At 53.7% G+C, this 26,169-nt stretch overlaps 2 protein-coding genes across 8 annotated transcripts in view; one reads left to right on the top strand and one right to left on the bottom strand.

Moving 5' to 3' along the window:
* Positions 1–17,753, top strand: part of TLE2 (TLE family member 2, transcriptional corepressor) — a 29,411-nt gene extending 11,658 nt beyond the window's left edge. For 2 of the 4 annotated variants that reach the window (XM_070793146.1, XM_070793149.1), the window contains 16 exons: positions 1,064–1,126; positions 3,383–3,457; positions 3,663–3,846; positions 4,511–4,530; positions 5,653–5,760; positions 6,130–6,174; positions 6,732–6,881; positions 8,350–8,488; positions 9,147–9,307; positions 10,389–10,465; positions 11,242–11,491; positions 11,867–12,114; positions 12,235–12,382; positions 13,976–14,126; positions 15,658–15,734; positions 17,463–17,753. In XM_070793146.1, the coding sequence (XP_070649247.1) occupies positions 1,064–1,126; positions 3,383–3,457; positions 3,663–3,846; positions 4,511–4,530; positions 5,653–5,760; positions 6,130–6,174; positions 6,732–6,881; positions 8,350–8,488; positions 9,147–9,307; positions 10,389–10,465; positions 11,242–11,491; positions 11,867–12,114; positions 12,235–12,382; positions 13,976–14,126; positions 15,658–15,734; positions 17,463–17,570 (2,004 nt within the window). In that variant the 3' untranslated portion in view covers positions 17,571–17,753. The remainder of the gene's footprint in view (positions 1–1,063; positions 1,127–3,382; positions 3,458–3,662; positions 3,847–4,510; positions 4,531–5,652; positions 5,761–6,129; positions 6,175–6,731; positions 6,882–8,349; positions 8,489–9,146; positions 9,308–10,388; positions 10,466–11,241; positions 11,492–11,866; positions 12,115–12,234; positions 12,383–13,975; positions 14,127–15,657; positions 15,735–17,462) is intronic. The other 2 variants (XM_070793147.1, XM_070793148.1) reach the window with 2 other exon arrangements.
* Positions 17,754–18,575: 822 nt separating this feature from the next.
* Positions 18,576–26,169, bottom strand: part of TLE6 (TLE family member 6, subcortical maternal complex member) — a 45,818-nt gene continuing 38,224 nt past the window's right edge. For all 4 annotated transcript variants that reach the window (XM_070793153.1, XM_070793152.1, XM_070793151.1 and 1 more), the window contains 12 exons: positions 22,678–22,740; positions 22,293–22,587; positions 22,158–22,180; positions 21,818–21,878; positions 21,634–21,737; positions 21,506–21,543; positions 20,903–21,155; positions 20,563–20,813; positions 19,999–20,140; positions 19,439–19,589; positions 18,924–19,000; positions 18,576–18,753 (listed from right to left, as the gene is read on the bottom strand). In XM_070793153.1, coding sequence (XP_070649254.1) covers positions 18,649–18,753; positions 18,924–19,000; positions 19,439–19,589; positions 19,999–20,140; positions 20,563–20,813; positions 20,903–21,155; positions 21,506–21,543; positions 21,634–21,737; positions 21,818–21,878; positions 22,158–22,180; positions 22,293–22,587; positions 22,678–22,722 — 1,545 coding nt within the window. In that variant the 5' untranslated portion in view covers positions 22,723–22,740 and the 3' untranslated portion in view covers positions 18,576–18,648. The remainder of the gene's footprint in view (positions 18,754–18,923; positions 19,001–19,438; positions 19,590–19,998; positions 20,141–20,562; positions 20,814–20,902; positions 21,156–21,505; positions 21,544–21,633; positions 21,738–21,817; positions 21,879–22,157; positions 22,181–22,292; positions 22,588–22,677; positions 22,741–26,169) is intronic.

Genomic DNA, 26,169 nt, shown 5'->3' on the forward strand with positions numbered 1-26,169 from the left:
CTCTGACCCACCAGCTATAAATCAGAGTTCCCATAACCCACTCCCTGGTCTGATGTTTTGCCAGAATGGCTCACAGAACTCAGGAAAGCTCTTACTTATATTACCCATTTATGATAAAAGATATGACTTAGAAACAGCCTGATGGAAGAGATACACAGGACAAGGTTATGGAGAAGGGCCTGGAGCTTCTATGCCCTCTCCGGGCACTGTCTCCCAGCACAAACATGCATCTACCCACCAGGAAGCTCTCTGCCACCCCCAGCCCCTCTCCCCTCCTTGGAGGTCGGGGGTTGGGGGTAGGACTGAGAGAAGTTCCATCCCTAAGTGTCACTCAAGTGTGGGTGACATGGACTTATTGTGAATGACAAAAGATGCTCCTCTCGCTGCTGCTATTGTGAAATCCCTAAGGTTGTAGGAGCTCTGTGCCAAGAACAGGGCAAAGAGCAAATGTATATACATATATTTTAACTTTTTGTTTTATTTGGGTTAGAGTTGATTAACAATGTTGTGTTAATTTCAGGTATGCAGCAAAGGGACAGCTATACATATACATGTAGCTATTTTTCAAATTCTTTCCCCCACAATGTGTATTTCTTATAGCATCACACTCCTGAGTGTGGTATACTGGGATGGCCTGCTGACTGCAGCCACAGGGCACAGGGGCAACCTAGAGAGGGGCCATGCCTGGGAAAGACCTGGGTCCAGGCAGGGCTTGAACTTGGGACTTCAGGCGGGGGCTCCACTCCCTCTGTTTATGCTGAACTCAAAGCTCCTGGGGGAGCGGGGGTAGGTCCCAGTCTGCACTGGGCGGCTGCACCTGCTTTCTGGGAATCTCTGTTGAGTGGGTCTGGCAGGTGGTATATCCGTCCTGTCTCCCAGCTCAAGGCTGCACTGGACATCAGGTGGACAGCCTCTCTGCCAGACTCTCAGCCTGTGTCCCATATTTGCACCTGTGGGTGATAGGCCCCTCACCCCAAGCTTTGCAAGGCTTGTTGTGCCCTGGAGTTGAGGTTGTGGATTGACAGCCTGCCCTCCAAGCCTCCTCCCCGTTGCTTCCTGCCAGGCCGAGATTGTGAAGCGTCTCAGTGGGATCTGTGCTCAGATTATCCCCTTCCTGACTCAAGAGGTAAGTGGGTTTCATGGGGGTGGGGGAGGGGAACTGGAAGAAGGATTTGGCCTGGGGGTCTAGGCACTGGCTGGGCTGGGACTTTCCGGATGGAGGCAGGTGTTGGCTGAGAGGGAAGGGGGTTGGTGCTCAAACCTGCAGCCAGGCTGCCTCGGTCCAAATCCTGGCCACGTGGCCTTGGACTAGTGGCTTGCCCTCTCTGTGCCTCCGTCATAAAATTTAGAACAGCGGCTACATACAAGGTGGTGAAGATGATGCTGGTGTTTAGTAAACACCTAATAAAAGTCTGTCCCTGGTACTTAGTCCCTACATTATGCTGATGGAAATCAGCCAGTCACAAAAGGACATATACTATGTGATTCCATTCACAGGAGGTCCCTGGAGGAGTCAGATCCACAGAGACAGGAAGTAGGTGGTGGGGCCAAGGGCTGGGGGAGGGAACAGGGAGTCAATACTTCATGGGGACAGAGTTTCCATTTGGGAAGATGAAAAAGCTCTGGAGATGATTGTGGGAATGGTTGCAGGACAATGTGAATATGCTTAATGCCACTTAAACATGGTTAAAGGGTAACTCTTATGTACTTGTAATCACAATAATACAAAAATGTGGAAAGGGACAGATAAGGCAAGAGAGTGTGAGCACTTCATTGAAACTTAAAAAATAAAGTTAGCCCTTGTGCAAATGCCCTAAGCTCTTCGGGACCTTTGCAACCCCCATTCCTGCTTCCATCTGGAACATTCTATCTCCAGAGAGATGAGAGGACAGATTCTGACACAAGGTGGCTACACAGGGGGCCCTTACTGTGTTGGAGACCACAAAAGGGGAAGATGCTCCTTTTGGTTTGGACCCCATCAAAACCCCATCAAGGTTTCTGGGCTCTTGAGATGGAATGAGATTCATTCTGTCTGGTCTCGGATTTAGAGATGGTGTCTGAACAAGGTGGCCCAACGTGACAGAGGCCAAACTATAGTAGGAAATGGGGTAAAAGGACTTCGGGAAGGAGTGAATTAAGACACACATGTGTCCCAGGAAATTCCATGCTTCTAGACCAGAAGTCAGCATACAGCAACCTGAGGGCTAAATCACTGGCCCTTCCCTTGTTTTGTAAATAAAGTTTTATTGGCACACAGCCATGCCCATTCATGTTCTTATTGTCTATGGCAGCTTTCACCATAAAATGGCAGAGCTGAGTAGTTTCCATAGAGACCCTATGGCCTACAAAACCAAAATTATTGACTCTCTGGCCCTTTGCAGTCAAAACATACCAACCCCTGGCCTGGACACACCCTTTCAGGTGTGCCCCATACAGGACACCCCATCAGTATCCTGACACCTCCTTAGTGGGAACAGCCCCAATCTCCATCCTGGGTAGTTTGGGTGCAAAAGTGGCCTTAGAGAGAACATAGGAGCCACTAGCTATGTGTGGCCATTTACATCTGTATTAATTTTTATTTCTTTTATAATATATTACATTAAATTAATATGTAAATTTCTGTCAAATTGATTAAAGGAGGCATCTCGTTCCTCAGTTGCACCAGCCACATTTCAAGTGCTCAGTGGCTGCAAATGGCTTCTGTATCCAACAGTGCAGTTGAGGATGTTTTATCACCGTGTGAAAGAGGGGAGAGGAAGGAAGGAAGGAGGGCGGGATGAGGGTGGGGTGCATGGGGGGCCTTTAGAGACTGCCAGTTTGTATTTTGTGACCTGGGTGATTGGTCCACGGCTGCTTATTTGTACAGTGGTTCTTTACTGGCGGTGATTCTGTCCTCAGGGGACACTGGGTGATGGTGGGGACCTTTGTGCTTGTCACTACTGGGGGTGTTTCTGGCATCCAGTGAGTGTTGGGGGCAGGGACGGGGCTCCACACACCACAGTGCCCGGGACGGTCCCCATACAGGGTGACCCAGCCACGACGTCAGTAGTGCCGAAGGCGGGGACTCTGATGTATAAACTCCGCTTTCTAAGTATTGGTTTGAACTGCACTGCATTGCTTTGTTTGTTTCCTGATTTTGAAAGGAGAGAAAGAAAATAGAGCAAGTGAGAGAAGAAGAGGGGCGGGTGCTTTCCTGATGGTCCAGTGCCCCCACTGGAGGGGGCGCGGGTTGGATTCCTGGTCAGGGAACTAAGATCCCATATGCCTGCAGGGTGTGACTGATTTTAAAGGGGGGGTCCCAGAGGGTGTTGTCTGAAAGGTAGGGTCTCTGATCAGATAAGGGTGCTCTCCTGAGTGTCCCTGACCCCACCCCTACCTCCAGCACCAACAGCAGGTCCTGCAGGCCGTGGAGCGGGCCAAGCAGGTGACAGTCGGGGAGCTGAACAGCCTCATTGGGGTGAGTCATCTGGCGCCCACCCCGCCCTTGGTGGTGAAGCTGGGGGTGCTGGGTGGGCAGCTAGCTGACCTGGGCTCCGGTAGCCTTGGAGACCCCAAGGCAGGCCCTGTCTGCCCAGACACAGCCTCTCCGGCTTCGGCTAGGGGAAGCGGGGGCTCCCAGGGCCCGCCCCCGCCCGCCCCTGGCCCACCCCCCTCCTCTCCAGCAGCAGCAGCTCCAGCCACTGGCCCACCACGCCCCCCCTGTGCCCCTCACCCCTCGCCCAGCGGGGCTGGTGGGCGGCAGTGCCACAGGGCTGCTGGCCCTGTCGGGAGCCCTGGCTGCCCAGGCTCAGCTGGCCGCAGTCACCAAGGAGGAGCGGGCAGGCGTGGAGGCGGAGGGGTCCAGAGGTGAGTGGACATCCCCGATGGAAGGGGCTGGGGGAGTGGGGAGAGGGTAGCAGGACCACTAAACTCATCTAAATGAGAGGGATGGGATTTCCCAGGTGGCTCAGTGGTAAAGAAGCTGCCTGCTAATGCAGGAGACACGGGATCAATCCCTGGTCCAGGATGATCCCACGTGCTGTGCAGCAACTAAGCCTGTGTGCCACAATAATTGAACCTGTGCTCTAGAGCCAAGGAGCCACAACTGCTGAAGCCTGCGCTCCTTAGAGCCCGTGCTCCACAAGAAGAAGCCACTGCAATGAGAAGCTCGCGTAACTCAACTAGAGAGTAGCCCACACAGCAGCGAAAACCCAGCACAGCCTTAAAAGAAATAATAAATAAAATAAAAAAATAAATGTGAGGGAACGGAGGGGGCTGCAGAGTTGCAGGTTCAATTCTGTTCTCCATGGGCTATGTGTCTTTGGGCAAGTTATAAACCTCTCTGGGCATCTATCTGAATGGTGCAGGGAAGGGATAGTCCACTCCTTGCCAGGGTGTTAGAAGGAGGAGGGAGTTTCTGAGTTGGGAAGAGGGCTTTATGTGCTGTGGACGGCTGAGCACTCTAGCACCATGGGATATAACCCCCCACTTCTTTTCCTTTCTCTCTCTTTACCTCACCCCCGCCTGCCAGTGGAGAGAGTCCCTAGCAGGGTAAGTTGAGGGGCTCCGGGGACTTGCCCTCTTACCTAACATTTGCTTTGTATTCACATGTGGCTGAAGCTGCTTGTTCTGAGCTGTTAGGGCCTCAGAAGGAGACCACATCCCGCTTTCACACTGTGTAGCCTTTTTTTGGGGGGGTAGGGGGCTGCCCATAAGACTAGAGTTTTATTTATTTCAAATTTTCCATCTCTAGCAATTTTTGCAATAGAATAAATGAATGCATGCCTGGGTAGCATTCCATCCATTCCTCTGTCATTAATTTATCCCTCATCCTCTCCATTTTTATCATCTTCAAGAGGGCTGCACAACAGAAATATCACGTGAGCCCTGTAGGTAGTTTTTAAAAATTGTTTAGTTTTGAAATCATTACAGATGTGCAGGGAGGTTGCAAAGAAATGTACAAGGAGGTCCCCTGTACCCCTCACCCAGTGATAACATCTTTCAGAACTAAAATACAGTGTCACAGTCAGAAAATGGACATGGGTGCACCCCACAGGGCTTATTCCCACTTCATGGTTTTACACGCACTCGAGTGTGTGTGTGTTCCCATGCATTTTCAATCACACATTTAACTTTCTGTAAACATCACTATGAATTTTCCAGTAGCCACATTAGGAAAGTTAAGCAGGTGAAATGAATTTCAACAGTAAATTTTATTTAACACAATGCATCTACAATATTTCAACCTGTAATCAACATAAAAGGTTGGTTTTTTTTGTTTTTTTTTGTTTTTGAGCAGAGAAAGGTTTATTGCAGGGCCATGCAAAGAGACCTGCAAGGTTGGCTCATGCCTCCCTCAGAACCCAAATGCACAACATAAAACAGTCTTAATGGGATCTTTTCTGTCTCCAAGCTCCGAATGCATTTTGCAGTCAGAGCTTATTTCAGTTTGCATGGGTGCCCCCCAGGGGCCCTTGGGTGATATCTGGGGACATTTGTGATTGTCACAATTCCACTGAATCGGCCCTTGGAAGGTCCTTTTTTCCAGATGAGAAGCTTGGGGCACAGATCCTAATAACAGTGATGAGGCTCCTCGGTTCTGGCTGGGCCAGGACCCAGTCTTGGGCTCAGGGCTCTGACTCTTTCTCCCACCTGGCCCATGTGGCTCTGCAGAGTGTGTCTCCCTCACCCCCGGAGAGTGTGGTGGAAGAGGAGCGGCCCAGTGGCCTGGGTGGAAATGGAAAGCAGAGAGCTGAGGAGAAGGATCTATCAGGACCTTATGTGAGTAGAGGGGGAGGCGCGCATGGACTTGGGTGGGCAGATGGGGGTGGGGTGAGGCCGACCAGCCTGAGAGGTTGATTGCCTCTGTGGGTCGAGAGCTGGGAAGGAGGTAAGGAGGTAAGGCTCCTGGCCTCTGGCTCTCACCCCACTGCACAGAGTGGTAAACTGAGGCCACACGGCACCTCTTGGGTGCTCATATTCATCTTCTCCATTCTTCTCCCTTGAGAGATTTCCCCCACTGGCCTCCTTTGTACTTGAACAAATGAAACAAGCCCCAGAATCCCAATCAGACCCTCCCAAGGAGATGTAAGGGGGTGTGGAGGCAGGGGTAGGGCCAGGGTGAGCTCTCTTCCCCCCGTGTCCCCCCAGGAAAGTGACGAGGACAAGAGCGATTACAACCTGGTGGTGGACGAGGTGAGTCAGGGTCCAGGCTCTTCCCGCTGTGACCTCAGGTCTGATCTGGGCACAGAGCAGGCAGTGGGTTATCTGGGAGAGTTGGGGGGCCTTGTGTTCCCCTCTCTGTGGGATGGCTGGGATGGGGATGCTATGGGGCCAGGGGCAGTAGGGAAAACCAGGACATCCCAGGCTGACCTCCTGTCCATAGCATAGGTGGGGAAACTGAGGCCCAGAGAAACCCAGAGGCAGGCAATGGAAGTGGCTTCATGCCCTGGTTCTCTGCGTGACTTCAGGGCAGTGACACCCCTTCCTTGGCCTCACTTTTCCTCATCTATTCGATGGGGGGAAACAAAACTAAGCCCATATAGAGTTGTTGCTCTGTGTAGCTTATGTCCTTAAACCCATTGTACCGATGAATCAACTGAGGCACAGGGAGGTTTCATAATCCTCCCAAGGTGGGTCCTAGATGTCCATTCTAGAGGTCGGGGTGGGACACAGGTAGGGTATAGAGAGGAGCTCTCCTTCCTCTGCCACTTCAGTGCCCTCCCCATTCATCGTCACCTCCTCAAACCCAGGACCAACCCTCCGAGCCCCCCAGCCCAGCAACCACCCCATGTGGAAAGGCACCTACCTGCATCCCTGCTCGTCGGGACCTTGTGGACAGTCCAGCCTCCTTGGCCTCCAGCCTTGGCTCACCGCTCCCCAGAGCCAAGGAACTCGTCCTGGTAAGTGGCGGGGGGGGGGCCTTGAAACTCATTTTATTCATCCCAGGGACCTGAAAACAGACTGCCATGTTAGATGTGGGATGAGAGAAATGAGCCAGGCTGGTGTGCTCCAGCATTCCCTTCCTGATTATTATGTCCCTAAAAATCCACCTCTGCCTTAGCCCAGTAATTTTTCCTAAGTGGACTCATTCCGCAACTTTGTAAATAATATTAAAAGATAACTCACCATCTTATGTGGAAAACAAGTGTCTCTAGCAATAGATAGGAAGTCAGTGAAAATAAACACAGTGAGTGAAACTATAGAATTGGCAACTGGCCAGGCTGACTCCAGCCCTGGGAGTGTTAAGGCCTTGGGGACACACACACCAGCCCCAACTGTAAGGAAAGATGACTCATACCAGAAAAACTTTCTCCTTGCTTCTCCTGATGTTTGATGCCTGGTGTAGGGGACCACCTGAAAGCACTCCCCCACCCTCCCAACCCCCCCGGGCATTCTCAATTCAGCTCGATTTGTCCCTGCCCCCAATTCTTCCCCAGACCCCTGCCCTGCACTTACCAGGGAGACTGTGTCGGTTTCTAGGCTTCCCCTCCCAGCAGGTTGCTATGGTAACTGCCAAGGTTGGGGCTCCCATGGCATCTCCTGTGCCCTCTTCCCATGCCAAGGAGATGCAGAGGGGGAGGGGCAGTGCTGTTTTAATGGAGAAGCCCCCAGTGGCCCCCCTGTCCCCATGTTGGCCCCAACTACTCCCTGCCATGGGTGTGTGAATATGGTTGTCACAAAACGTGTGATCCTGTGAAGGAAAGATAGGGTGCAAGCCCACACAAGATGAGGATGTGAAGTTTCTTGAAAGGCAAAGAAAGCGATGACAGAAAGCTGAGGTGGAGCTTATTCCTACATGGAGGTTCAGCTTCCCCTCTCTTCCAGGGTCCCCATGGGGAGGGACAGCAGTGGGAGACATCCCCTCCTCATGGGGAGCAAGTGGGTGACCAGCAGTACTAGGGTCTTGCCTTGGGAACACGCTGTGGTCTCCTGCTTGCAGAGCCCATCCTAGAGTTTGGTCCTCTACCCTAAAGGATGTAACACCCTCTAAGTCTGTGTACTGCCTTCTCTCATGATCCCCACGGGCCCAACTTGCCCCAAGTGTGTGAATGTTCACCGCCTTTTTTACCCTGTGGCTGCATCGTATACCTTATCACACACGTGCGATTCTCCCAAGACTGTGTGGGTTCCTGTGTGTGCACCCCGAGGCCCGATGCTCAGATGTCCATCTGGCATTCGGATGTGCACGGATGCTCACATGGGCCCTGTGCTCAGGGGGTCACCTGTGGGGCCTGTCCCCAGGTGTCTGTGTATACCTGCCATGAGCCCTGGTCTGCCCCAAGTGTACCTGCTCTCACCTTCCGCCCAGATCCTTGGGCTGCAAGGCACCAGGTGTCTGGTGGTGTTCAGTCTTGCCCTTTCCCCCAGAACGATCTTCCGGCCAGCACTCCTGCCTCCAAATCCTGTGACTCCTCCCCGCCCCAGGACGCATCCACCCCTGGGCCCAGCTCGGTCAGTCACCTCCGCCAGCTAGCAGCCAAGCCTGCCCCTTCCACAGACAGTATTGGTAAGTCCCTGCTCCCTGCTGGGGAGCTCTTGACAATGGGGGTGGGGAGGCAGGAGGTCTGGCTTACAGCCCTGGCATTACCTTGCACTTTCCATGACTCTGAGCTAGACACTGCCTCACGCTGGGCCTCTTGTTTCTTCATTGTCTTGGCTTGATGGTGGCAGGGGTCAGCTGAGGCCCAGAGAGGGGAAGTAACTTTCCTGGGGGCTCCAGTACCCTAGAAAGACAAGTTTTGGAGTTACACATGCTTGCATTTGAGGTCAGCTTTGGACACTTACTGGCTGTGTGACTTTGGGCAAGTGACCTGACTTCTCTGAGCTTCACTTTCCCCATCATTATTATGGGGGTTGGGGTAGAGGGAGAGACTCAAGATGGGCAAGGTTGGAGGTTAGGGGTAGAGTGGGGGAGGTTTGAGGATGTTCCTGAGATGTTGCTGGACAATTGAGTCTGGGTTTTGAAGGGTGAGTAGGAGTTCAGTAACTGAAAAAGGAAAGGGAAAGGCTTGTTGGCCAGAGTGAACAGCATCTGTTAAGTGTCTAGAGATAGGACAGGGAATGCTGGATGCTGTGCTAGAACATGAGAGCCTTGGAACTCCCCTAAGGCAGTTGGACCTGACCCCAACATGTTTGAAAACCTGTCTTTGTCTCTTCTTACTCAGCCCTGAGGAGTCCCCTGACCCTGTCCAGTCCCTTCAGCACATCCTTCAGCCTGGGCTCCCACAGTGTCCTTAACGGGGACCTCTCCGTGCCCAGCTCCTACGTCAGCCTCCACCTGTCCCCCCAGGCCAGCGGCTCTGTGGTGTACGGACGCTCTCCCATGGTGAGTCCTCAGGGTGAGAGATGCCAGGTGTCAGCAGGACCCAGAGGCTGGGGGCTGGGAGGAGAAACCAGTTACACGTAGAAAGACCAGGGAATGGGGAAAGTGAGGGGCGTCCTGACTTGGTGAGTGCATGTGAGAAGATGATCTGACGGTCTCAGTAGTCCCACAAGCTTAGTACAGATAAGCACCTGTGACTATGGAAAAGACAACTGTGATCATGCTGCATTAAGAGAAACAAAACCCCAGACATGGAATGTGAGGGTCCCCTTCAGCCTTCTGGCAGATGGTGTATAGTAGTTTGCCCTTATTTTTGAGGGACTTCAATGATTATGATAGATTGCAGAGAAAGAACTAGCCCAGGGAGAGGACAGAAGTGATATCCATGAGGAGGAGCTAAAGGAGAGGCATGAGAGCCCTGAGCTGCAGCAAGGGGAGGAGACAAGGTCTGTGTGGGCCCCAGTACTGGGGTGCATGCTGGCTAGAGTGAGCCATCCTGAAGTGGGTGTAGATGCCTCCAGAGGGAATAAAATGTCTGTCACTAGAGTTATCCCAGGCCAGAGGCTGGATGGGCACTTGCAAGTGACTCTCTAAAACAGAGGTCAGCAATGTTTTCTGTAAAGGGCCAGATAGTGAGCATTTTTGGCTTGGCAGACCAGTTGGTTCCTATCACAACTACCTGACTCTGCTTTCATAGCTCAAAACCATCCTAGACAAAAATACAGGAATGGGTATGGCTGTGTGTGCCAATAAAACTTTATTTACAAATACAAGCAGGGGGCCATGGTCTGCTGACCCCTGTTCTGAGCATTGGACAGGAGATTCATCAGGATCCCTCCAACTCTGGGGTGCTAGGATTCTCCAGCTAGAGAACTTGGGGTTCCCTCATGTGAAAGCCTGCACTTTCCCATCTGTAGGATAGGTAGAGAAGAGGGCACCTTCCCTTTTTGGGGAGGGGCTGATAAACAAATTGGTGGGGAGGGGTCCTCTGATAAACATAGAGGGATGTGGCAAGTGAGCGCGGGAGAGGCAGACACAGGTTTTAGTCACCCTCCCCATGACACCCCCATTGGTGTTTTGGCAGATGGCATTTGAGTCTCACCCACATCTCCGAGGGTCGTCCATCTCTTCCTCCCTGCCCACCATCCCTGGGGGAAAGCCGTGAGTACCAGGGTGGCGCTCCCTGCCTCCTCTGAGGTGCTTATATAGTAGGGTGGGGATTGGGCTCTCCCTCTGCCTGTCGCAAAAGTCTCTTCTGTAAGATAATTGGGGCTCCCAGAGTTGCTGTCTGGATAAAGAGATATGTAACAAGCAAGATCTAGACAGGGGTTCTCAGCAGGGCATAGATTTTGTGCTGCCCCTCCCCCAGGACATTTGGTGAAGTCTGGTGATATGTTTGGTTGTCACACCCCAATGCTTCTAGCCTCTAGAAGCATGGGACCCAAGGATGCTGCTCCATACCCAATAATGCATCCCACCCCAGAGGATGAGCTGGCCCCAAGATCGGTAGAACTTTTTGCCATGAGGAGAACATTCTATACTTAGGGCTGTCTGATCTGAGAGCCATCTGCCATCTGTGGCTTATTGAGCACTTCAAATGTGGTCACTGCAACTGAGGAACTGAAATTTTACATTTCTTTAAATTTAACTGGCCCTGTGTGGCTGCTATTGGACTGTGTTGTCTGAAATTCACAAGGCATCTTCCTGGATCTTCTGTTTCACCAACTCCTACTAAGTGCTTGCTTCCCACGCGCCAGGCCACAGCCGGACCACTTCCTCTTTTGTATCGCGCTGACCATGCCACGTCAACCTTTGATCCTGGGGCCCTGTGCCTAAACACATGGAGGCACAGGCAGGGGAAGACCCCTCCCTGCCCTGGGGGTTGAGGGTAAGGAGTGTCCCGGCTCCTTGTGCCTCATGCCCCACCTCCCGTCCAGGGCCTACTCCTTCCACGTGTCTGCGGACGGGCAGATGCAGCCGGTGCCCTTCCCTTCCGATGCACTGGTAGGCGCGGGCATCCCACGGCACGCGCGGCAGCTGCACACGCTGGCGCACGGCGAGGTGGTCTGCGCAGTCACCATCAGCGGCTCCACACAGCACGTGTACACGGGTGGCAAGGGCTGCGTGAAGGTGTGGGACGTGGGCCAGCCCGGCGCCAAGATGCCAGTGGCCCAGCTGGACTGCCTGGTGAGGGTGGGGCGGGGCCTGCAGATACATGAGGCAGGGCCTGTAGACACATGGGGCGGGGCCTGCAGACAAGGGATGGGGACCTTGCAGGCCAGAGGGGCAGGGCTTATAGGCCACCTAGGGGTGGCGCTATAGGTCAATGGGTGGAGTTTATAAGCCAACCAGGGTTGGGCTTTTGGCCAGTTAGGGGCAGAGCTCTTAGGGCACCGACAGGTGATTATAGCCCAACAGGGATGGGGTTTATGGGCCAATGGGTGGAATTCAAGGGCCAACCAGGGGCAGAGCTTATAGACCAGTGGGATGATTTCTTCAGCTGGGTTCCTGCAAGCTTGGCTGGAGGTCCCACCTACTGTCCTCGTTTCTCTCCCCTCCCAGAACCGGGACAACTACATTCGTTCCTGCAAGTTGCTGCCTGACGGCCGGAGTCTGATTGTGGGCGGTGAAGCCAGCACCTTGTCCATCTGGGACCTGGCAGCACCCACTCCTCGCATCAAGGCAGAGCTGACCTCCTCAGCGCCCGCCTGCTATGCCCTGGCCGTCAGTCCTGACGCCAAGGTCTGCTTCTCCTGCTGCAGCGATGGCAACATCGTGGTCTGGGACCTGCAGAACCAGACCATGGTCAGGTGGGTGGCCGGTGCCCTGTGACCTCGGGCAAGCTCCTGCCCTCTTCTGTTGGTGCTGCCTGGGAAGATGCTAAAGCAGCACCGCCTCCAGGGTTGACACTTGGGCCCTCCTTTCTCCAGGCAGTTCCAGGGCCACACGGATGGGGCCAGCTGCATCGACATTTCGGATTATGGCACTCGGCTCTGGACAGGGGGCCTGGACAACACCGTGCGCTGCTGGGACCTGCGGGAGGGGCGCCAGCTGCAGCAGCATGACTTCAGCTCCCAGGTGCCACACAGGGTCTGGCAGAAGTGGGACACAAGCTCCAGGAAGCCAGCCTCCCTTCCTCTCCCCCTGAGGCACCCAGACGCCAGACAGGACCAAACACCTACCCTCTGTGTCCATCTTTCTTGTCCTTGAGACACATCCACAGTCATTCCTCTTTAATCAGTCCTTCAAAGACAGACACAGGGAAACACAAAGGAGATGATTCATACCAAGCTGTGAGGGTACTAAGACCCTCAGATCATCTTCCTAGATGATCCTGCCAAGCCATTCCCCTGTTCCTTTGTCTTCTGTGTAGCGGTTTCTCCTCCCAGCCTTCAACCTCTTGACCCTACTGAGAGCTCCTGACCTACCCCCACCCCAGGACTCATCACGGAGAAGCTGCTGACCCCAGGGGATAGATAGAAGCTGATGTAGGAGCTGGACACAGAGAGGTCTCTGTTAGGGGTGCTCTGAAAATCGAGACTGAAGGATGTAGTAAAGGAGCTGGACAGAATCATGGGGCTCCCGGGGCTGAGCCTTCAGGGGCTGAGCCAAGGACAAGTCTTCAGGTACCTTGGACTCAGATCCTGTCTCCTGCTGCTTTGGGGGCAGGTTGTGAGCTCCTCGGCATGTTTTTTTAAGGCCTTTGTGCCCTAGTCTTACACACACCGTGCCCTGTGACCCCTCTAGATCTTCCCACTTATTGTTCCCTCTGACTGACATGCCTTTCCCTTCCTTCCTCCAACTGGTAAACTCCTACCCATCCTTCAAAACCCATCAACAATTTGTCTCCTTGAAGCCTGCTGGGAACTAGCTTCCAAACTCATTTTACCTTCTGTTTAGCTTGAAGTTTCCTTTGATAAGGACATCAGGAGTGCAGGTGGATACAGTTGTCCATCCCCTGTCCCCAACACTTAGATGGGTGGCTTCATATCTGGTGATCCCATGGTGAATATCTCCCATCCCCCCAGCCCACCCTCTTCTTTATACAGGGATGCTTCTATATGGCCCGGAACATGCAAAACCTTCTACTCTTCTCTCTGTTGTGAATGTATGGTTCTTTCCACATGTGTCTCATTTATCAGGAAGACTTAGAAAGGCTTAGGAGTGAAGAGGGCCTTACTGCTCTCTGTGCTGTGCTTGACGTGGCGCACAGACCGACGAGGCCACTGCATCCTTTCAAATCAAAGTAAAAAGAGGTGTTGGCAAGTAGGGAACGTTCCAGGCTGGGTGTCGGGAGGCCTGGTCTTTCTCGGACTTGCTCTGTGACCTTGAGCTGGACATGGCCTCAGCTTCCCTTCCACCATCTGCTCAAGGGGAGCTGCGGTGCTCGCTGGCTTCACCCCTTCCCTCCCTCCCTCCCAGAGCTGTTGTGCGTTCAGAGAAGATAATGGATGTGAGGCCCCGGGGCTCCATGTAATTCTGATTAATATTAATGATTCGACACGCAGTTGCCTGCTGCGCTCTGCTCCAGGCCCAGGGCCAGCTGCCTCTCCATGCAGGAGCTGCAGTGGCAGAACGTTGGACCGCTCCCTTCCTCCCCGGGCCCCCCAAGCTCTGGGCACCCCCCACCACATGCCAAGGGATTTTTTGTCTCCTCTCTTCACCCCCTAGATTTTTTCCCTGGGCCACTGCCCTAACCAGGACTGGCTGGCCGTTGGCATGGAGAGCAGTAGTGTGGAGCTCCTACATGTCCGGAAGCCTGAGAAATACCAGCTGCATCTCCACGAGAGCTGCGTTCTGTCCCTCAAGTTCGCCTCCTGTGGTGCGTCTCTGGGGCTTGGGTGGGGCCTCTGGGAGCTGGGGCGCTGGGGCAGGGTTGCCAAAACATAACGACGACAAAAACTCACAACAGAAAACGAGGATGCCCGATTACATTTGCATCTTAGATAAACAGCACATCACTGCTTAATAGAAGTATGTCCCTACTGCATGGGACATACTCTAACTAGAGGTCCCAAACCTTGGGATCTATTGCCTGATGATCTAAGGTAGAGCCGATGTAATAATAATAGGAATGCTGCTGCTGCTAAGTCGCTTCAGTCGTGTCTGACTCTGTGTGACCCCATAGACGGCAGCCCACCAGGCTCCCCCGTCCCTGGGATTCTCCAGGCAAGAACACTGGAGTGGGTTGCCATTTCCTTCTCTAATGCATGAAAGTGGAAAGTGAAAGTGAAGTGGCTCAGTCGTGTCCGACTCTTAGCGACCCCATGGACTGCAGCCCACCAGGCTTCTCCGTCCAGGGGATTCTCCAGGCAACAGTACTGGAGTGGGGTGCCATTGCCTTCTCCAGTAATAGGAATAGTGCACAATAAATGTCATGCGCTGGAATCACCCTGAAGCCACCCCTCTTATCTTGTTCCCCATGGAAAAATTGTCTTCCATGAAACCGGTCCCTCGTGCCAAAAAGGTTGGGGATCACTGCTCTAATGGACAAAGAATTTGTTAGCATGTCTCAAGCACCTTGTGGGATATACTTGTACACTAAACAGCACATAATTTATTAGCATAAGTATGTCCCCAAAATGCATGAGCTATAATTTATACTATTTTAGTGCAGATAGATCTCAAATATTGCATGGGATATACTTACACTAATTTTTTTGTTGTTTTCAGTATTGATATATCCCAAGTAGTTCATGGAACTTACATATACTTAAAAAAAACAAACAGAGGGACTTCCCTGGTGGCCCCGTGGCTTCCAATACAGGGAGCCTGGGTTTAATCCCTGGTCCGGGAACTAGATCCCACATGCCCTAACTAAGACCTGGCACAGCCAAATAAATAAATATGTGTTAAAAAATAGATAATGAACTATTTGGGACCTACCTGTACTAAAAACGATGCGTGGTTGATCTCAGGTTCAAACGTAACTGAGCGCCCTGGTTTCTCCTTTTGTTTTGCTTCTTTGCCTGCGTTTTGGCCACGCCACATCGCTTTTGGGATTTTAGTTCCCCAAGCAGGGATTGAACCTGGTCCCTCAGCAGTGAAAGCACGGTCTAACCACTGGACAAGTAGGGAACTCCCTGGGCACCCTATTTTTATCTGGCCAGCCTCTCTTGGGGCTCCCCCTTCTTGAAGGTCAGTTGGAGCTCTTTGGGACCTTGGGTTCACTGTCTGGCACTCGGGGGTAAGGCTGGAGCCTCAGCAAAGGGGCTTCCTGTCCGCCAGGGGAGGGCAGAGGTGCAGGAAGGGGAGGGAGAGGCAGACCAGGTTGCTCTGTCTCTGTCCGCCACCCCTAGCCCTGGCTTCTTCCAGTCCACCTCGCTCCTGAACTCCTCACCCTCCTCCCCCAGGGCGGTGGTTCGTGAGCACGGGGAAGGACAACCTGCTCAACGCCTGGAGGACGCCATACGGGGCCAGCATCTTCCAGGTACTGCATGTCTGAGGTTTCCGCCCCCCACCACCACCACTGCAGGACGCCAGGTGCCCCAGGACCCAGAGAGGGGTAGGGGTTGAACAGGGGAGCGTCCTCAACAGCCTGGAGCTACTAAAGCAGGCGGTCAGCCTGAAGGCCACATTTGTGCACAAACTGTGTTATTAGTTGTGAAGTGAAGTTGCTCAGCCATGTCCGACTCTGCAACCCCATGGACTGTAGTCTACCAGGCTCCTCCGTCCATGGGATTTTCCAGGCAAGAATACTGGAGTGGGTTGCCATTTCCTTCTCTAAGGGATCTTCCTGACCCAGGGATTGAACCCAGGTCTCCCGCATTGTAGGCAGACACTTTACCATCTGAGCCACCAGGGAAGTGTTGTGATAAATCCATATAAAATTCACCATCTTGACCATTTTTACATGCAGGGCTCAGTGGCATTAAGTACATCCACACTGTCCTACAACCATCCCTACCATCATCTCCAGAACTTTCTCATCTTCCCATACTGAAACTCTGTCCCCATGAGACACTGACTTCCCATCCCCTGGCCCCACCATCTACTTCCTGTCTCTGTGGATTTGATGACTCATGTAAGTGGGATCACACAAAATTTATTCTTCTGTGTCTCGCTTCTCTCACTGAGCATCACATCCCCAAGGTCCATCCATGATGTAGCAGGTGTCAGAGCTTCCTTCTGTTTTAAGGAATATATAGAGGCTAATATTCTACTGTGTGGATGGGCCATACTGTGTTCATCCATCACCTGTTGGTTGGTACTAGGGTTGTCTCCACTTCTGGGCTGCTGTGAATTGCGCTGCTGTGAACATTCATGTACATTCTCCTGTGCATGCTTGTTTTCATTTCTCCTGGGCAGATATCTTGGAATGGAATTGCTGAGAGTTGTTTAATCTTTGGAGGAACTGCCAGAATCTTTCCCAAATTTTTCATTCCCACTGGCAATATGGAAGGGTTCCGATTTCTCTCCATCCTCCACAACACTTACTCTGGCATCTTTCTTAGAGCCATCCTGCTCGATGAGGAACAGTTTTTACATTTTTTAAAGGGTTGTTAGGGAAAAAAAAATAGTAGATGATGTAACACTGACTGATTTCGTCCTTGCACTTAAGGGCCAGAGCTCATTGGACTTAAATGAGCTTTCAGGTAAAAGCCTGAAAATTTACCACTGGGCCCTTTTCAGAAGTAGATTGCTGAGGGAATTCCCTGGTGGTCCAGTGGTTAGGACTCTGTGCTCTCACTGCCCAGAGCTTAGGTTCAATCCCTGGTCAGGGAACTAAGATCCCTTAAGCTGCATGGACAAAAAAAGAAACAGTTCGCAGAGTGCTGGTGTAGGTCATCCTACTTTAAGCCTTAGCTGTCTTCTGTGCTGTGTGACCTCATGTCTGGTACACACCCTCTCTGAGCTTCCCAGGAGATGGTGGTTCTCCTGTTCTAGGGAACTGAGGTCCTGCTCTTCCCAGGAGCATCATCACTGTTCTCTGGAAGAACTGTTACCCTCCTTCTGTCCTCATGGCTAGGCTCCCCGTGTTGGGCCCCAAGTCCTGTCTCAGCTCCGGCCTTGACCATAGCTCACCCCTGGGGACAGGCGCTGCCCCAGTTGCCTTGTGTCTTCCCTCTGAATGTGCAGGTGGTCAGGAGCACGAGCCAGACCGTGCTGGCCTTGGCCGCGCCTCACTCTCCCCTCCCCCGCCCTCTCCTGTCCACAGTCCAAGGAGTCCTCCTCCGTGCTCAGTTGTGACATCTCCGGGAACAACAAGTACATCGTGACAGGCTCTGGGGACAAGAAGGCCACTGTGTATGAGGTGGTCTACTGAGACCCCCTTCTTCCTGCATCCCTGGCCTGACTCCCAGGGGAGGGTCATTCCGAACCTCCCCCCTAGTCCTACCATGAGCCCTAAATCTCATCCATGCTCTGGCTGACCCCTCGTGTCCTCCCCTGCTGAATGTGGGGCCAGATACACAGGAGGACCTTGGGGAAATAAATGTATTTATCACAACTGCCTTTTTGTTTTGGGTTGGGGAACTGGGGACATTGCTCATCCTGGAGGGACAGGGTGAGCAAATGGTGATTTCAGAACCTTACTTAGTGGGTGGAAAAGTGCTGGCCAGCAAGAGCCACCCCCAGTAAACCAGTCTCTCCTCGGCACAGCTGACATTGGGGCTGCATAATTCCCGGTTGGGGAGCTGTGCCAGGCCCTGTGGGGTGCTGAGCAGCATCCCAGCCCCTACCCACTCAATGCCAGGAGCACAGATGTCCCCAGACATGGTCCCCTGGGCTTAGACTCACCCCTGGGGAGTAGAAGCCCTGGTCTATATGGACACGGGTATCTTGGGAAGGACTGAGGAGCCACTCCTGGGGCTGTGCAGGCAGGGCTGGGAGCATCTCTCCATGAGATCACAAGAGCTCAGTGGAGCAGGAAGAAGGGCTCCAGAGACTTCCCTGGCAGTCCACAGGTTAAGACTCCACTTTTCCACTGCAGGGGGCATGGGTTCCACGCCTGGTTGGGGAACTAAGATCCCTCATGCTACACGTGCTAAGCCGCTTCAGTCTTTTTGCAATCCCATGGACTGTAGCCTGCCAGGCTCCTCTGTCCATGGAATCCTCCAGGCAAAAATACTGGAGGGGGTTGCCATTTCCTCCACACACTCAGGGAAAGAAATAAGGCAGGGGGCTCCATGTCCAGTTCTCTTGACGACAAGGGTCAGTGGCTCTGACCTGACTCTCAGGAGAGGTGGACTCAAATGTAGAGACCTGGGCTGGACAAAGTCCCTTCAAACCTCCATGAGGTGCCAGGGGACAGGACACAGCACTGGACCAGTGCTTTTTCCAATTGCTTTATTACACATGACAAAGATCGCTCATCGTGCGAGCCTGCCCACCCCGGCGAGCCCTCAGTATGTGAGCTGGTACACCGAGGCGTGGTCCCTGCACCCTGTGACGATCAGGTGGTTGCTGGGGGACACGTCACAGCACATGACAGAGGATCTCTCGGGCACCTGGGAGGGTTGGGGGGCAGAGCGAGGGACTCGCCCATTCTTGTTCTTAACATCTGCCCATCCGTTCAAACGTGGTCCCTTTTGGTGGGGGCCTCTGCATTTGGACCCCCAGACCTGGCCCCTCAGCACCCAGGACACGCATGCGCCACCCTCCTGCCCTACCCTTGTACCTGGAGCGCCAGGGTCCCCGCGGGCATGCTGAAGATGCTGACCAGGTTGTCTGTCCCCACACTCACCCACCACTGGCCTGGGAAGAGGCAGGGGGGGCCCAGTCACAGAGAAAGCTGGCAGCTGAGGACTGGAGCCCTCACACCTCCCAGAGTGAGCCCCTGCAGATAGCATCTCTCAGGGGAGTTCCTGCTGATGAAGGGCATGGTCAGGGGGGTTGGTCAGGAGGGGTCAGAAAGGGCTGAGAAGGAGACTTTCCTGGTGGTCCAGGGGGTAACATTCCATGCTCCCAATGCAGGGGCCCCAGGTTTGATCCCTGGTCAGGGAACTAGATCCCACATGCTGCAGCTAAAGATCTTTTATGCCGCAACTAAGACCCAGTGCAGTCAAATACATAAATATTAAAAAAAGAGAAGAAAGGGCTGGGTGGAGTGGGTCTGAGTGAGGCAGCGCCCTGTGGGAGGCTGAGGACCGCTGGGGCCCACGGGGGACTCCCCGGTCCTTCCTGGCCACTCACCCACAGGGGAGAACTTGAGTTCAAGGATGGTGCCGTCCTTACACCCCACCATGCGCTTCTGGCCCCCGAGGCTGGGCTGCAGCCACTGCTGGCCATTGGCCGTGCCCACCAGCACCCAGTCCTCGTGGGGGCTGGGGGACAGGCTCATTATCTGGGGAGAAGACAGCAAGGAAAACATTGGTCAGGTCCTAGCCAGGTCAAGAGGTGGCAGGAGCCCAGGAACCCACCCTGGGGGCCTGACCACCTGCCCGCTTCCTGGCTGGGAGGCACCAACAAGCAACTTCACATTTCCGGCCTAGGTTGGGTCATCTACAATATGAGTGTGGTCCTCTCTACCTTACCAGATTATCACAGAGACTCAGAATATGATCCCTTGATACAGAGTACAAAAGCATCCAATGTTATCTGGGCAATGGAGGGGGATGTAGCTAAGCAACCCTCTCTTCACAGCATCACGGAGACTTGAGGTACCACTCCCCCTGCCCTTCCCCCAGCATCAACCTCCTTCAGTCCCAGGCCCAGCTGCTACTGACCAAGCAGGACCCATCCCAGCTGCACACCTGAGATTCAAACTGGTATTCTTGGGGCTCCCCAGTGGCCCTCAGATCCCAGCACCGCAGGCAGGCATCCAGACCCCCCGTCCAGACGTGCTGGTCTTTAACAGCAATGCTCTTGGCACCGTTCGGATGTCCAGGCAGGTCCCTGGCCCAGGAGAGGCATAGGGTGGGAGGTCAGAGCTCAGACTTTAAGCTCTGCACCCCCGGGGACACCCAATCACACTCCCCAGGGGTGAGTCTAAGCCCCAGGGGACCATGCCTGGGGATATCTGTGCTCCTAGCATTGAGTGGGTGAGGGCTGGGATGCTGCTCAGCACCCCACAGGGCCTGGCACAGCTCCCCAACTGGGAATTATGTTGCCCAATCACATCGGGGTGACAGATGGGGAAACGAAGGCAGACAAGAAGTCCCACAACAGGGCTTCAGACAAATAGCCCAGCCATGACATGAACCCAGGTCTTCAACTTTCCAATGTAAGAGTTCCCAAAGGAGAGGGGCTTTGGCCTTGAAACTGCTGGGTTCCTGCTCAGGGGCCAAGACAGGAAGAGGCTCTCCCCTGGGCCACACCTGACCACACTCCAGTCCCGCAGGTCCCAGATCCTGACGCTGCCATTGGTGAAGCCAGCAAAAGCCAGGCTGTCCTCGGGGCTGGCAGCCAGGGCCTGGCAGGTGAGGCCCGCGCAGGGCAGTTCGGCTCTCACGCGCAGGGAAGGCGCCGTCAGGTCCCACAGGCTCACACCAGCCAGGTTGTGGCCGCCCGTGAGCAGGGTTGTGCTGTTTGAGAACAGCAGGCAGGTGCGCAGGTAGGCCCCTGGTGTCTGGGGTGGGCAGAGTCTGAGGTGAGCTTCCTCCCCTGCAGGGGGCAGGGCACTCCCAGTTCCCACAAGCCCCGCCCCAGAGCCCTCACCTCTACTCTCAAGAAGCTCTCTGGAAACCTGGCCTTCATCACCTGGCCCACCAGGCTCCACACCTTGACGCCACCCCTGCTGCAGGTGAAGGCGTGCCGGGTGAAGCTGCTGATAGCCGTGGCCAGCACGGGCTCCCCATGTTCTAGTCTCCGCATCTTCTCCACTCTGTGTGGAACCGCCAGCTTCCTGGACTGCCAAGGCAAGGCATCAGGCCTATTCCATGTGTTTTCAAAGTCCTCGAGGTCCCAGCATCTTGAGAGAGAAGGCCTCAGAATCAGCAGCCTGCCTGAGAGCTTCTCTGCCTGGAGTAGGGCACCCAGCAAACCCTAAAAGGGCTTCCTTCCTCTTCAGGTTTATGGATTCTCTCAAGCCTCATTTCTCCAGCACACTCTACATCCCCCAAGGTCCTATACACATTCCTCCAGGTATTCTCTGTCTCCTGTAATGGAACACTGCTCCCCTCTGCCCTGAATGCTTTGTCCTATCCCAAACTCCTATTCATCCTTCAAGATCCTAAGCATTTTGCCCCTTCCTCCAGAAAGTCTTCTCATCCCTACATCTGGGCTTCCCTAGCCTCAGACCACAGGTTGGGACATACTTACATGGGCTTCAGAAATTGATAGGTCTTCCTGGCAAGCTCCTGTGGGTGGATGAGGTCACACCTGAGCCACATCCTCCTCCTGTCTTGACCACCTCCCCCCTAGCTTTTGTGTGGAGTGCAAGGTCTTACCTGGGCCATGTGGGAGAGCATCTCCTGTCCTACAGCACCCAGGCTTGGGCTTCCCTCTCGGGAGCCCTCAGAGGAGCTGGGGGAGGGAGTGGGTGGGAGGAAAACTGGGCAGAGACAAGACTGAATCAGTGGCAAGCATGCCCCCTCCCTCCCAGGGCGGACTGCCCTTCTCCCCCTGGATTACCCAGAGTGTCCTTGGGAAGCATTTTCACTCCCAAGTATCGTGGTCCTGGCTCCTGGCTCTCCTGCCCATGGGAATTGGGGAAATCAGTTCAAACCAAAGATGTGCCAGGGTTAGTCTGAGAAGCGGAACACGGTGGGAGGGTCCAGGCAGTGTAGACAAGATGCTCTAGCTGCCAGAAGTCCCATCCTTCCATTGAGGCTGAGCTGCAGGTATTCTCTGAGGGTCTCCAAGGGGTAAGGGGGTGGGCAGGCCAATCCCACAGGCACCCAGAGGTCCCTACCAGGGAACCCAGTCAAGACAAAGCCCTCTCCTCTGGGTACTGAGGATTCCAGTTACTTACATGGCCTGGCACCTGGTCTGTCACTAGAATGACAGGAAGGGATAAGGGAGAGAAGGCAGGGCAACCAAGTTCAACAGATGCTGCCTCTCCACGTGGCCTGAGCCCCCCTGTCTCCTCACCCCCAGGGAGGCTTACTCCTGTGTCTTGGGTGCTCTCCCTGGTCCTGGGTCCCAGCAAAAATCTCCCAGAGCTGCTCAGTCAGAATATCCTGTGAAAACTGGGGCTCCAAGTCCCAGCACGGCTGCGTGTCTCGCTGGCGGACTGTGTCACTGTTCACTCTGGGGGATCGCTGGAACCAGTCAGATGACCTCATGACCAGGACGTCTTCGAAGTCTAGATCCTGGAGACTGGAGGTCTGTGGGGGCGTGGCCCCTGGGTGCTGGGGGTCCTGGCTGGGTTGCTCACTGAGGGAGGGCTGGCTCCCCTGGTTCTGGAAGCGCAGGGTCGTGGGTGAGGGACACAAGGATGCACCCTTTGCCCCAAGCCCAACCCCACCCTCCTGGAGGACCCAGGAACCTACCTCTCCGAGCTGGAAGCCTAGGGATTGGCTGCAGGTCTCCATCATCTGTAGGAAGTTTTCTGCCTGGAGGGGAGAAGGTCATCCCATTAAAGCTTCATTAAAGGACAGCCCTGGGGGACCTCCCTGGTGGTCCAGTGGCTAAGAGTCCACACTCCCAATGCAAGGGGCCTGGGTTCGATCCCTGGTCAGGGAACTAGATCCCACGTGCTCCAACTAAGTTCAAATGCTGCAGTTCAAGATCCAGCATGCTGCAACCAGTCAACCCTTTAAAGGAAATCAACCTGAATATTCATTGGAAGGACTGATGCTGAAGATGAAGCTCCAATAGTTTGGCCACCTGATGTGAAGAGCCAACTCATTGGAAAAGACCCTGATGCTGGGAAAGATTGAAGGCAGGAGGAGAAGGGAATGACAGAGGATGAGATGGTTGGATGGCATCACCATCTCAATGGATGTGAGTTTGAACAAACTCCAGGAGACAGTGAAGGACAGGGAAGCCTGGTGTGCTGCAGTCCATGGGGTCGCAAAGAGTCAGACACGACTGAGCGACTGAACACCAACAACAAATGCTGCAACCAAGACTGAAAATCCTGTGTGCTGCAACTAGGACCCAGTGCAGTCAAATAAATAATTTAAAAAGAAAAAAAACCCTTAAGGACAAACCCGTTTCAACAAGCCAGTTTCCTCGTGGACAATATGGGGTACACCACCTCCCTTGAACGTTTTTGGGTGGATTTGTGGTCACCCAGCAAAAAGCAAGCTCTTGGTACCCAGAAGGCAGCCATGACCGCAGGTGACAAAAATCGAGCCCTAACAACCAGTCACCACTCTAAGATGGTCAAGTCATCAAACTCACATTTTCTTGGGCCCAAATGCCACTGCCACTTAAAATGGCTTCAAGAAGCAAAGCCCTGTTACCCAGGTCCCCCCGTGTGGGGACTAACATTTGAATTTGCTGAAATGTTGCAAAGATCCTAAGAAATCGATGGTTTCCTCTTCAGGAGCAGGGCTGGCAACAGGGCAGCCAGGGAACCTGACTGGTCACTTATTTTACATTTAAAGTGGAGCCAAGGCTTCTCTGGGGCTTCCCTGGTGGCTCAGAGGTTAAAGCGTCTGCCTGCAATGCAGGAGACCTGGGTTTGATCCCTGGGTTGGGAAGACCCCCTGGAGAAGGAAATGGCAACCCACTCCAGTATTCTTGCCTGGAGAATCCAATGGACAGAGGAGCCTGGTGGGCTACAGTCCATGGGGTCATAAAAAGTCGGGTATGACTGAGTGACTTAACTTTCTTTCTTTAAAGCTTCTCTGATGGTCCAGTGGCTGACTCTGTGCTCCCAATGCAGGGAGCCTGGGTTCAATCCCTGGTCAGGGAACTAGATCCCACATGCCACAAGTAAGCCCTCAGTACAGCCAAATAAATACTAAAAAAAAAAAAAGTCAAGCAATGTGACTGCTACCGATTCCAGGTTTAAGTCAATAGTTTCTGTGGTCACGGAAGGCTCCCTAAATTTTCTTTCTCCCTCCCAGAAAGTTGCCCATCTGTTCCTTTAGGACAGGCTCCCTCCTATGGCGCATTCTACTGCTTTTCTCCACAAAGCTTTTCTGGCCCAAGTACTAGAATCGATTTTAACCTCTCCATTTTAACCTCTCCTTCCTTTGCACAGACAGGCTGCAGGTGGCTATTTAAATATAAAGTTCAGTATAATTAGGAATGCGGGCACTTCCCTGGTGGCCCAGCAGTTACAGGTTCTATCCCTAGTCAGGGAACAAAGAGCGCACATGCAGTAGGACGTGGTCAAAAAAATAAAATAAAATGCAACCCTGAGGCCCACCGGCCACATCCAAAGGCTCAAGAACCAAGGACAGGGATTTTCCTGGTGGACCAGTGGCTAAGACTCTAAGTTCTCAGTGCAAGGGGTCTGGGTTTGATCCCTGGTCAGGGGAACTAGATCCCACATGCCTCAACTAAGACTTGGTACAGTCAAATAAATAAAAAGAACCAAGGGCAGCAGCTCCTACAATGTTCCTGGCCTCCAGCCGAGGACACAAACCATCCAAGACAGGAAGCACCCCTACAGTACTGCCAGGAATTCGCTGTGGAGACCCACCTTCTCAGGCTGATAAAAGGCTCTGTGAGAATGTGCGTATATGCAGCTATATTTAGTCCAGGAAGACTAAATATAGTGATATTAACAATGTTCTAGACCTGCCTGCTAAGGTTGAGTCCTTGACATGTGGACGGTGCCACTTGATTGCCAACTAAAATGTAAATAGCCACACATGTCCCATGTCTACTGCAGAGGAGGACATGGGTTTGGTCTTTGGCCTGTGGCTTTGGAGGCAGTGCCCATGGGCTTTACCAATGCACATGCCTCTTCTCCGTGGTGGATACCAAGATACTGTTTGGCCCAGGGTGAATTCCGAAATCCTGGGGAAATGTTCTGATTCACAGAAAGAAATAACTGCTAAGGAATGTGGCGTGGGTGCTGACCGTGGCTCTTAGTTCTGTTGAATGGGCACCACTGAGGTTCCCATTCTGCAGATGAGAAAACGAGGCTCAGAGCCCCAAAGTCAATTTCCCAAAGTCAGGATATGCGGTGGCTGGGCTGTGTTTACCTGTCCCCACTTGCAGCCTAGTCGAATTTCCTGCCTGTCACTGGGGCGGACAGGATCGGGGAGGGAGAGGCTGGGGTGAGGACCCCCTCCCTGAGCCCTCCGTAGCTCCAGGCGGCTGCTTCCTAGGGCAGCCAGAGATGGATTCCCCAGCTGGGCCTCCCAGCAGCACAAGGCCCAGGGGAGCCTTCCCCAATTCGCCCTGGCTCGTTAATGCGCAATTTACTGGCACTTTAATGCACTCAGCATGAAAAGTGCTGCTCCCTCCTGCCTGCGAGCTGGCCCTCCCTGGGGAGAGCTGTGTGCAGGCGGGCTGGGGAGCACGGGCCCTGCTGCTGCTGCTCGGGATTTTAAATGCACATCGGGGGAAGCTGGTAGAGGAGGGACTGAAAACAGGAGAGGGGGTGGTGGTCTGTGCAGAACCAGGAGTAAGCATTACCTGGGGCTCTCTGTGGGGGGAGAGATGCTTGGTGGAGACCCTCTGGGATCCTCCTCAGACCCTTCGATGCTCAGCACCTGCTATGAATTTCCTCCTCCAAACACATCACCACTCTGCCTGTTTCTCACCACCAAACCTTTCCAGTGATCAGCCTCCCACACCTGGATAGTCCTAACTGGACCCCAACTCCTGTGCCTCCTCCCCGCAGCAGGCACCAGAGGGTGCTGGTGAGCATCTGAGTCAGGGCCCGCCCCCTCCTCTGCCCACAGCCCTCTAGGGCTCCCACCATCCCCAGAGCAAAAACCCAAGTCCTCCTGCAGCCCACAAGGCCCTGCACGACCTGCCCCATCCCCTCCCTCCCTCCTCTCCTTCCTCTTCCCCCCGGCTCACTCTGCTCCAGCCACAGGGCCCTCCTGGTTGTTCCCCCAACACGCGAGGGC

This window comes from Bos indicus, chromosome 7 (assembly GCF_029378745.1).
Source record: "Bos indicus isolate NIAB-ARS_2022 breed Sahiwal x Tharparkar chromosome 7, NIAB-ARS_B.indTharparkar_mat_pri_1.0, whole genome shotgun sequence".
In the NCBI taxonomy this organism is placed as follows: domain Eukaryota; kingdom Metazoa; phylum Chordata; class Mammalia; order Artiodactyla; family Bovidae; genus Bos; species Bos indicus.